Below are 11,992 nucleotides of genomic sequence, written 5' to 3'. Positions count from 1 at the left end.
ATTATTATTATTGTTATTATTAGCTTGGTCCTACAGAGACAAGAAATGAGGATTGAAGCTCCCAAGAAATAGGGGAAGAAAAGCATGAATGGGTCGAGAGGAAGGAGAAGATGAGAACATGGTGGTTGGGGAAGAGAAATATGACAGCTCAGTCATAGGTATGGAGCGAAGTATGACAATGAAATTTGGCCTTCAGGTCTTCTAAAGTTGTCATATGAGTCATGGCTTACATACTTACGACTGAGCTGTCACGCTTCTCTTTGGCAACCACAACTTTCTCGTCGCCTCCTTCCTCTGAACCCGTTCACTCTTTTCTTCCCATATTTATTTTGGGATATTTTAGAGTAGAATCTGAAGACCAAATTTCACGTATGAAATTGTGGAGGGATGTGGTGGAAAGGAAAGCTCGTTAGGAGAACAAGATAGTAGACGGTTTCCTGTTTGAGCTGGGGGTTGGACTAGAAGACCTCCAAGGTCCCTTCCCACAATGTTATTCTGTTGGTATAAATCAGGGGGTGTCTGACCTCGGCCAGTTTAAGACTTGTGGACTTCAACTCCCAGAAGTTGGTTGGCTGGGGAATTCTGGGCGTTGAAGTCCACAGTTGCCAAAGTCGGACATCCCTGGTGTAAACTGAAATTACTCCTGGTGTAAACTGAAATTCGTTGAAGTCCATAGATCTTAAAGTTGCCAAGGTTGGACCCTCCTGGTGTAAACTGAAATTAGCTGAAATCTATTCTTTTTCTTATTTCAGGTCTTAATTTCTTTGACTTACTATTTCTTACTTCTTTTCTGGCTTGGCAGAAGAATCCAGACGTTCATGTGTTGCTTACTGGGTATGAAAAATAATTGTTGCCCTGGTGTCGTTATTTCCCCTCCTTCTTGTCAGATCACAGAGCTCTCCAAAGAGGTCTTCAAACTGAAAGAAGCTCTGAAGGATCTTTCCGAGTTTTCTAGTGGTGCTTCTCCTAAAGGGATCTTCTCACCAAAGGCAGACAGTGATCTGGACGTAGCTACCTTCCAGAGCAGAATTAAAGATCTGGAGCAACAATTGGTTGTGAGTATCTTACAAAGGAAGGAGAATTAAGGAGAAACTCTAAAGGTTGTATTAGGAGGGTCCCTCAAGCCTAACTGCCTGGTTTCTTCCATCTGAGATGGATCGGGTGTTCCTCAGAAAATGAACAAGGAGTGATGTATTGGTAACACCACATTTGGAATAGCAATAGCACTTATATACCGCTTCACAGTGCTTTACAGCCCTCTCTAAGCAGAGTCAGCTTATTGTCCCCAACAATTTGGGTCCTCATTTTACCGACCTCGGAAGGACGGAAGGCTGAGTCAACCATGAGCCTGGTGAGACTCGAACTGCTGGCAGCCGGAAGTCAGCAGAAGTAGCCTGCAGTCCTGCATTCTAATCACTGTGCCACCGCGGAGATGTTTGTGACCGCAGTGAACTCCACTTGAAATAACCTTAGCTGAGCCATTTCTGTTATTTTATTTTATTTTTAATTATTTACTTCTTTGTTTTCATTCTCTTTCGTACTAGGAATCTGAGCGACGCCATAGCAATATCATCTCTTTATACAGAGGACACCTTCTCTACGCTATCCAGGTGAGTCGTCCAGGTCTTCGTTCCTGACAGTGAGTTAGAAATATGAGGGTGAAGGTTCGTTCTCCGAGCTTCTGGGTTGGTTTCTGTCGTGATTCCATGCCAGCCTGTGATCCCAGTAGTTGAGTCTGGGGAATCAGAGGAGGAGGAGGAGGGGCCAGGAGAGCCATCAGAGTCGGAGGGAGGCTCTGATGAGCTGCAGGACTTACAAACTAATGAAGAGGCTGGTCCTTCCACTCATGATCACGCTGAGAGCCAGCTGTGTTGGGAAGCTGAGTCAGACTCAGAGGAAGCACAGCTGGAAGACCTCAGAGACGTTTGTAAATGTAGACAGGTCACACGAGTAGGACAGAGGGAGGCAATGGGGCGACTCCAGGGGAAGAGGAGAAAGCAGTGAGAAGCCAGGCCTTGGGGGCTGCGTAACAAAAAGGGAATGTGTGGGCAGGGCCAGTTGCTGGAGGCAACCGTTTGCAAAGAATTTCAGAGTCAAGAGATCATGGTCTGTTTATTTTTGCTTGTGAGTTATTTCCTGTTTGACTCGTGCTCCGTGTTGCTTTTGGGCAAGGTCTCCATTGGAAAAGTGTTCTGTTGCTTTTGTTTTTCTGGGACAATTATCAGGTCTGTAACTCAAATAAAAAGGGTTTATTTTCCAGTCTACTGTTACAAGAGGGGTTGTCTTTGTGAAGTAACAAGGACGTACGTAGGCTGGGACAGAACAGTTTCCGAATGTTTCACTACCAGGCTAGGGAACCTAATTAGTAATATTTCATCGGGGGTGGGAAAAGAGGAATCTGGAATATGTTTGCAGGGACCCAGAGTTGGGATGAGGAGGGGGCTAAGAGCAGAGGTCCCCAACCTTTTGGGCACCAGGGACCAGTTCCGTGGAGAGAGGTTTTTCCGTGGACCGGAGGAAGCGTAGTTTTGCATGCTGCTCCGCTTGGTTGCGCGGATCTGTTTTTGGCATGCTGCAACCCAGTGCTGGTGTATGGTCTGGGGGTTGGGGACCTCCGGACTAGAGGACTGAACTGCTGTTTGAGTGTGGAGACACAGCTAGTGGCATGGACCCAATGTCAACAGTCCGACAAGTGAATTCAACACTGAGGAAAAACTCTACGGCTGTGATGACCCAGGGCACAGCACAAAGGCAACGCAGACAGCTGGCAGTGTAAACAGTTCTTTAATGGTTGCAAATGTCCTCCAAATGCTCCCACATTTGCTGGCAAGCCTCCAACCCAAATACGCACACACACCTTCCAGCCGACAGCCGTTTCCATACAGCCTGATTAATATACGAATGTCCTCAAGGCCATAAAGATAACAAAACCAAACAAAACATCAACTTAATGAGTCTGCTTGAATCTCAGCTTGCCAGCACCCTTTGCAAAGAGAAAAGTCAAAATGCAGTCTGAGTTCGTAATTCAGGAAATCCACGTGGTCAGCCGGGTCCCGTCCGTCAAGGTGTCCAGGTTTTCCAACAAAGGCACAGAACAAGAGCAACAATATACAACTTTCCCAAGATTCAATGTTTGTTCCCGACAAAGTCCCCACCCCACAGCGGGCTCCTTATATCTCAATCCCCAGGTGTGCCTTGTGGGATGGGGCGGGACGCTTTCCTCCCGAGTAAGTGAGCTTGCCTGCGTTGTTCCCTCCTCCTCTCCACTGTCCTAGCTCTAGGATCAGGTGGGGGTGGGCCTTGCTCCTCGCCCGAACTCTGTCTCCCCTCTTCCAAACCTGAAGGGCCCTGGCCTGCCTCAGCCTGCTCCTCCCCACAGACCTCCGAAGCCACAGACACCCCCTCCTGGGCCTTCACAGGGTCCTGTTCCGGCTCCATTTCCTCTTCCGATTCAAGCTCAGACGGAGGCATGACAACGGCTTTGAGATCTGGATGAGGGGATAGATGGGGAACTCATCAAATTTGCAGATGACACCAAGCTGGCAGGAATAGCCAACACTCCAGAAGACAGGCTTAGGATACAGGAGGACCTGGACAGACTTGAACACTGAGCGCTATCTAACAAAATGAAATTCAATGGTGAAAAAAGTAAGGTTCTACATTTAGGCAAGAAAAACCAAATGCAGAGGTATAGTATAGGGGGTACCTTGCTCAATAGTAGTAACTGTGAGAGGGACCTCGGAGTCCTAGTGGACAATCACTTAAATATGAACCAGCCGTGTGCTGCAGTTGCCAAAAACGCCAACACAGTGCTAGGCTGCATTAACAGAGGGATAGACTCAAGATCACGTGAAGTATTAATACCAGTTTACAAGGCCTTGGTAAGGCCACACTTGGAATACTGCATCCAGTTTTGGTCACCACGATGTAAAAAAGATGCTGAGACTCTAGAAAGAGTGCAGAGAAGAGCAACAAAGATGATTAGGGGACTGGAGGCTAAAATATATAAGGAACGGTTGCTGGAATTTGGGATGTCTAGTTTAATGAAGAGAAGGACGAGGGGGGACATGATAGCAGTCTTCCAATATCTCAGGGGCTGCCACAAAGAACAGAGAGTCAGGTTACTCTCCAGAGCACCTGAAGGCAGGACAAGAAGCAACAGATGGAAACTCATCAAGGAGAGAAGCAACCTAGAACTAAGGAGAAACTTCCTGACAGTGAGAACAATTAACCAGTGGAACAACCTGCCTCCAGAAGCAGTGAAAGCTCCAACACTGGAAGTTTTTAACAAGAAACTGGACAGCCATTTGTCCAAAATGGTATAGGGTTACCTGCCTGAGCAGGGGGTTGGACTAAATGACCTCCAAGGTCCCTTCCAATTTTTTTTTTTTAATTATTATTATTATTATTATTATTATTATTATTATTATTATTATTATTATTATTATTATCATTATCATTATCATTATCATTATCATCATCATCATCATCATCATTATTACTATTATTATTATTACTAATTATTATTATTATTATTACGGCTTTGAGGTGCCATAAAAGATAAACTTTATTGAATACACACCTCAGTACTGAAGAAGCAAAATCAGCTCTAAGTGTCCTGCTCGGAAATCTGGTTAGTCAACAATCGCTCTTCTTAACCCCCACCCACCAAGTCTTCACGTTGGTCAGTCGTATTTCTTTGGTTTGTTATGAGAACAGACCACTTCCCCGTCAAACACCTGGTTTTGTGACCTTGGTTCCCATGGTACATAGATGGCTGCTTAAAACCCCGTTTCTCCTAGGCTTCCCCTTTCTTCTGTTTCTATGGCAAATTGCATGTCTGAATCTGAGGGTGTGCACAGGGGCTGCCTGAACATCTACTTGGAGGTCTGTGTGCGTTTGCGTGGATACGTGCACGCACGCACGCACACCCATGTTTGTTCCAAAGCTGCTTTTGGCCTTGGGAGCGGAACAGCTGCCCATCCCTCATAAGTAACACATCCAACTTAGCTAAAGGGTCCTGTTCCAACAATACAATTTTGCATCAGGAATTAGCTACTCTTCGTGCTAGAGCACACAGGTGGTCCTCCACGTACGACCACATTTGAGCCCAAAATTTATGTGGCTGAGAAATTTGCTAAGTGAGTTTTGCCCCATTTTACGACTTTACTCGCCCCCTTTGTGGAGTGAATCACTGCGGTTGTTAAACAAGTACCTTGCTCAATAGTAGGGGGTACCTTGAGCAACAAAGATGATTAGGGGACTGGAGGCTAAAACATATAAGGAACGGCTGCTGGAATTGGGTATGTCTAGTTTAATGAAGAGAAGGACGAGGGGGGACATGATAGCAGGGTTCCAATATCTCAGGGGTTGCCATAAAAAAGAGGGAGTCAAGCTATTCTCCAAAGGGCCTGAAGGCAGGACAAGAAGCAACAGATGGGAACTCATCAAGGAGAGAAGCAACCTAGAACTAAGGAGAAACTTCCTGACAGTTAGAACAATTAACCAGTGGAACAACCTGCCTCCAGAAGCGGTGAATGCTCCAACACTGGAAGTCTTTAAGAAGAGATTGGACAGCCATTTGTCCGAAATGGTATAGGGTTTCCTGCCTGAGCAGGGGGTTGGACTTGATGACCTCCAATGTCCCTTCCAACTTTATTATTATTATTATTATTATTATTATTATTATTATTATTATTATTATTATTATTATTATTATTATTATTATTATTATTATTATTATATAACACAGCTGTTAAGTGACTCTGACTTCCCCATGGACTTTGCTCGTCAAAAGGTTGCAAAAGGAGATCACATGACCGTCATAAGTGTGAGTCAGTTGTCAAGCACTCGAAGGTAAATAACGTGGCCACAGGGATGCTGCAACGGTCGTAAGTGTGAAAACTGGTCATAAGTCACTTTTTTCCAGTGCCGAACGGTCACTAAACGAACGGTTGTAAGTTCAAGGACTGCTTGTATGGCAGTATTTCGATTTATTTTGACTTTTTCATAGAGCCACCTTAGGACTAAAACTAGGCAGGCCGATGTCCAACTGGTCAGCATAAGAACCTCTGAGCAAGAGAGCGCATTCCAGGTTCAATTCCCTATGGAGTCTCCTGGAATACATTCTTTTTTTTTTTCTTTTCTTTTTTGAACAAGTTTTATTCTCCTGGAATACTTTCTTATCTTTCCAGCCAGACTTAAAGTATGGAAAGGAACAACAACAACAACAAAAAGTGCTTTCGCAGTCCTTTAGAACCATGTTTCTCAATCTTGGCAATTTTAAAGATATCTGGACTTCAACTGCCAGAATTCCCCAGCCCGCAAAGCCACAATCACAAAAAAACTATTCAAAAGAACTTAAAGATTTTTGTACGTTATTGAATTATTGACTAACTCAGCCGCCACGTTGCTTTTTAAATGCTTAAATGTAAAATTAGAAAATCAATCAAAGAGGGAGTCAAGCTATTTTCCAAGGCGCCTGAAGGCAGGACAAGAAGCAACAGATGGAAACTCACCAAGGAGAGAAGCAACCTGGAACTAAGGAGAAACTTCCTGACAGTGAGAACAATTAACCAGTGGAACAACCTGCCTCCAGAAGCGGTGAATGCGCCAACACTGGAAGTTTCTAAGAAGAGACTGGACAGCCATTTGTCCGAAGTGGTACAGGGTTTCCTGCCTGAGCAGGGGGTTGGACTAGATGACCTCCAAAGTCCCTTCCAACTTTATTATTATTATTATTATTATTATTATTATTATTATTATTATTATTATTATTATTATTATTATTATTATTACTATTATATTAGAAAAAAAGAAGAAGTTAAATCAATTAACCAGAAAATGCGGGTAGTGCTTACCAGTGACTTACGAACAATGCAGCCATCTCACTGGCTTCATCCCGCTGTGAGGTTCCCGTGACTGGTGCAAAACGAGGTCTTCAGTGTTGTCTGAGAAGCTAGAAGCATCAGGGCCAATCTAACCTCCGAGGGGACGATGTCCCAGGCGTGTGGGCGAGAAGGCTGTCTTCCTTGGTCCTGTCAGATGAACAGGACGGGACCCGTAACACACCTCTTCTGCCAGACCTGATGGGATGAGTAGAGATAACTGGAGAGGAGGTATCTCAGATGATCCAGCCCCACGCCACGTAGGTCCTTATAGGTCATAACCTGCAGCAGGAATTGAACACCAGAAGCTGACTGGCAACCAAGGCAGCTTATGGAGGAGAGAGGCCATGAGGGGTCCCTGGTGCTCTCTGCAGACGTTTCATTACCCAACTAGGTAACATTATCAGTGCTAGAAGGGAATGGAGTTTGTAGAGAAAAGGAGGGAGGGAGAGAGGGAGGGAGGGAGGGAGGGAGGAAGGAAAGAGAATTTTGGTGCTCTCTGAGCTAGCTTGTTTTCTTGCAGACGTTTCATTACCCAACTAGGTAACATTATCAGTGCTAGAAGGGAGTGGAGTTTGTAGAGAAGAGGAGGGAGGGAGGGAGGGAGGAAGGAAGGAGAATCTTGGTGCTCTCTGAGCTGGCTTGTTTTCTTGCAGATGTTTCATTACCCAACTAGGTAATATCATCAGTGCTAGAAGAGTGTGCGGTTTCTGGAGAGGAGGAGGAGGGGAAGGGGGAAGAGGAGGACTGTGGGGTCCTTAGTGCTCTCGGAACTTGGTAATTTTCTTGCAGACATTTCATGAGCCAACTAGGTAACATCATCAGTGCTAGAAAGGAATGGAGTTTGTGGGGCTTGTGGAGGAGGAGGAGAGGACGAGGACTGTGGGGTCCCTGGTGCTCTCTGAACTTGGTGGTTTTCTTGCAGACATTTCATGACCCCACTAGGTAACATCATGAGTGCTTGAAGGGAGTGAGTTTTGGGAAGAGGAGGAGGTGGTGGTACTGGGGGGTCCCTGGTGCTCCCTGAGCATGGTGGTTTTCTTGCAGACATTTCATGACCCCACTAGGCAACATCATCAGTCCTAGGGTGACTAGCACTAACGACGTCACCCAGTTTGCCTAATGAAACGCCTGCAAGAAAAGCACCAAGCTCAAGAGAGCACCCAGGACCTCATTTCAACCCTGGGCTACACATATTCTCCTTTATCGGAGAGATCGTGACCGCCGATCTCGTAGGGATTCCCCCGAGCGCAACCAGTCTCCTTGAACAGTGAGATTACAGATCTGTTGGTGGACCCTCCGTCCTCACGTAGGGACAAAGGCAGAAGCCCTGCCAGCCAAAAACGCTTGGTTAAATTGCTGAGGAACATCTCCAGATGTTCACGATCTCTCTTTCCTCTCCCCCCCCCCTTTTCTGCTCCTTTCAGGGCAACATGGATGAAGACGTGCAAAAAATCCTCTTCCAGATTTTGAAGATGCAAAGGCTCCAGGAACAAGGCAGATGAGACAAGGCGGCGGGTTCGCAGACTCGAACCCGGGGTGGGGTGGGCAGGCTGGGCAATTTCCTTGGGGGAACGAGGACTACGAAGGCCACACCGACCGTGAGCCCGGAAGCGAGCAAGACCGGCGGGCACCCAAACGCCTTTGAATTGCTTCACAGCGGGCGGGAAATCCTTGCGCTTCGCCTCGGCGTGTGTCCACGATGGCCAAAGCACTCCCGGTTGAATTTCTGCCTGCCATTACAATGTTAAAGGCTACAGGGTCATTGCGGGGCGGTGGGGGGGGAAATGAGTAGATGACAGACCTAGAGCGAGACAAGGGCATGACCCATAGTGGTTAGATGTTTATTTCCACTGTGTCTAATGGCAACAAAATACCCTCTAGGTCCTTATTCTTCCTCACTGGAGGATCTCAGGCCGTTCGGTCTCTCGGATCACAGACTACCTGCAGGGTTGTCGTTTTGGTAAAACGGGGGGTGGGGGGTGGGGAAATAGGTAGCTTTGAGTTCTGTACCAGGGTGTCAGTGTGTGAGTGTACGTTAAAGAGTTGAGTTGTGGGAGGGGAAGGTCACATCTGCAAAATCGAAGCCGCGTCTTCTTTTTAACGTGTTTTGCAACACGTGCAGGAAAGGAGCGGGACCACCATCTTGACTTTTTTGCCCTCCCCTGACCTCCCAGCTTTGCAGAGAAGCAGTGAAATGCAGTATTTTTTAAAAAAAAACAGGAAAGGACAAAATTAATTACAGGTAATCCTCGACTTTACATTTAGTGACCATTCAAAGTCACAACAGCAGTGAAAAAAATGAGACTTGAGACCTGTTTTTCACACTATTGCAGCATAGCCCCGCGGTTCACGTGATCAAAATTCAGGCACCTGGCAATTGACTCGTATTAACGACGGCCGCAGTGTCCCCTTTTTGTGACTTTCTGACAAGCAAAGTCAATGGAGACATTCACTTAACAACTGTGTCACTAACTTAACAATTGCAGCGATTCGCTTAACAGCTGCTATGGCAAGGAAGGTCATAAAATGGGACCAAGCTCATTTAACAACTGTCTTGCTTAGCAACAGAAATCCTGGGCTCAATTTTGGTCGTACGTTGAGGACTACCTGTATTGGGAGTCTGGGATCTGAGAGCAAGTGACTTGTCTCTGCTGAAATTTGACAGGGTGTGAAAAAAAACAACAACCCACAACCAATCAAGATGTTACATTAGGCCAGGGGTAGACCACCTTGGCTCTTTTATGACTCGTGGACTTCAACTCCCAGAATTCCTGAGCCAGCCATGCTGAGGGGAAAGGGAGAGTTTCCAAGCTGAGCCATGCTGGCTCAGGAATTCTGGGAGTTGAAGTCCACGAGTCATAAAGTGGCCTAGGCCTAGGCCAGGGGTAGGCAACCTTGGCTCTTTTATAACTCATGGACTTCAACTCCCAGAATTCCTGAGCCGGCATGGCCGGCTCAGCTTGGAAACCTCTCCCTTTCCCCTCAGTGTGGCTGGCTCAGGAATTCTGGGAGCTGGAGTCCACACGTCTTAAAGTTGCTGAGGTGGAGAAACAATGGACTAGGCCAGGGGTAGGCAACCTGGGCTCTTTTATAACTCATGGACTTCAACTCCCAGAATTCCTGAGCCAGCCATGCTGAGGGGAAAGGTAGAGGTTTCCAAGCTGAGCCAGGCTGGCTCAGGAATTCTGGGAGTTGAAGTCCACGAGTCATGAAGGGGCCAAAGTTTCCCTCATGCTGGCTCAGGAATTCTGGGAGTTGAAGCCCACACATCATAAAAGAGCCAAGGTTGCCTACCCCTGCCTTAGGCAAATGAGCAAATAGTTTCAATTCTTAACAATTAATCACTGCTAATTGTTTAATAGTGAAAATGACTGGGATGAAATGCCCAAAGCTGGGAAAACTTTTTACTAGCCAGGGGAAAAAAAAAACACAGTTGTAGTCTTCCATAATATTAGCATGCACTTGAAAATGTACCTTGGTGGCTTAACACTTGAGTCAAGGTGTCAACAAGGATAGGGCTGCAAATAAGATTTCCAGTGAAATTATGCAACAGCCTTTCCCCGTGACTTTGAATGAATTGTAGTCATCCGTGCTGAAAAGTAAAAAGAATTTCTTCCTGTGCTGGGCAGAGAGTTAGATATTGTCCAGGCTTCCTTTCGTTCTGTGTCTGAGAGAAGCAACCTGGAACTAAGGAGAAACTTCCTGACAATTAGAACAATTGACCAGTGGAACCACCTGCCTCCAGAAGCGCTGAATGCTTCAACACTGGAAGTTTTTAAGAAGACTTTTTAAGAAGTCCAAAATGGTATAGGGTTTCCTGCCTGAGCAGGGGGTTGGACTCGATGACCTCCAAGGTCCCTTCCAACTTTATCATTATTATTATTAAGAGACTGGACAGCCATTTCTCCGAAATGATATAGGATTTCCTGCCTGAGCAGGGGGTTGGACTTGATGACCTCCAAGGTCCCTTCCAACTAATAATAATAATAATAATAATAATAATAATAATAATAATAATAATAATAATAATAATAATAATAATAATAATAATAATAATACAAGATGTCAGCCACAATCCAGGTAAACTTCGACTTACAAGAGTCGGAGAATTGGTGAGAATCGGTGGCTCGGAAATTTTGCAAGGGGCTCAATCGACTTTTGACTCCTGTAGTATTTCGCAACAGGGTCGTTTGATCCGTGACCCTGTTGCGAAATATGTCAGAAGTTTGCCACAGGGTTAAAAAAAAAAACCTGATCCTGCAGGGCTGAGTTTTCTTTCTCTGAAGCTTAAAAATCAAATTAGCTGGGCCCTGGAGCAAGCCTGCTTGAGCGGGAATCTCCCCTTCGTTTCTGGGGCTTCTGAGCGTCCCACCCCATTTCTCCCTTCCTTTCTTCGGCTTCCGAGCTCCAGCTGATTTGAGCCATTTCCGTTGGGTGGATGAAGGTACCCAGGTATCCAGCGGGATAAGTGGGTCAGAGTCCTGGAGCATCCCTGCACTCGGTCGTAAAAGTGAGTGACGGCAGCTGTCGTAACTTTGAAACCGAGTTGCACGTAGCCTTTGGGAAGGTGGTTGTAACTTCAAACGGTCACTAAGCGCCCTGTTGTAGGTCGAGGACTACCCGTATTCAGAAGATAGAATAATATAATAACGATATAGAATCACAGAGTTGGAAGGGATCTTGGAGGTCCTCTAGTACAGGGCTTTTCAACCTTTTCACCCATTGTACCACTTTTAGGATAGGGCAACATCCGAGTACCACCAGTCGCCTAGCAAGGTGTCAAAAACTTGATGACCCCCCCCCCCAAAAAGGAAAAAAGTGATAAAGTACAGGTAGTCCTCGACTTACAACAGTTCGCTTAGTGACTCTTCGAAGTTACAATGGCACTGAAAAAAGTGCCCCCCAAGCCACAGCCGAGCAAGACACCTGCCTGCCCACCTGGTGGCGCTCTTCCTCCTGTCCGAGGTTTTCATTGCTGTGAGCATTTCTGTTGAGGATTGGCAGTGGGGGTGGGGTGGGGGGTGTTTGGTTTTTATTCCCCCCCCCCGTCTGCTGGATGGTTGCAGCAGGTTTTGGTCCCTTCACATGACCCTGGGACACTG

General features: G+C 46.2%; 1 protein-coding gene across 1 annotated transcript in view; it reads left to right on the top strand.

The window, feature by feature from the left end:
- Positions 1-8,392, top strand: part of ANKRD24 (ankyrin repeat domain 24) — a 60,855-nt gene extending 52,463 nt beyond the window's left edge. The window contains exons 18-20 of the mRNA XM_029285824.1: positions 888-1,055; positions 1,545-1,610; positions 8,315-8,392. Coding sequence (XP_029141657.1) covers positions 888-1,055; positions 1,545-1,610; positions 8,315-8,392 — 312 coding nt within the window. The remainder of the gene's footprint in view (positions 1-887; positions 1,056-1,544; positions 1,611-8,314) is intronic.
- Positions 8,393-11,992: the final 3,600 nt, after the last annotated feature.

This window comes from Protobothrops mucrosquamatus, unplaced genomic scaffold (assembly GCF_001527695.2).
Source record: "Protobothrops mucrosquamatus isolate PMUCROS unplaced genomic scaffold, P.Mucros_1.0 scaffold2299, whole genome shotgun sequence".
NCBI lineage: Eukaryota > Metazoa > Chordata > Lepidosauria > Squamata > Viperidae > Protobothrops > Protobothrops mucrosquamatus.
This window is presented reverse-complemented; position numbering and strand designations above follow the sequence as displayed.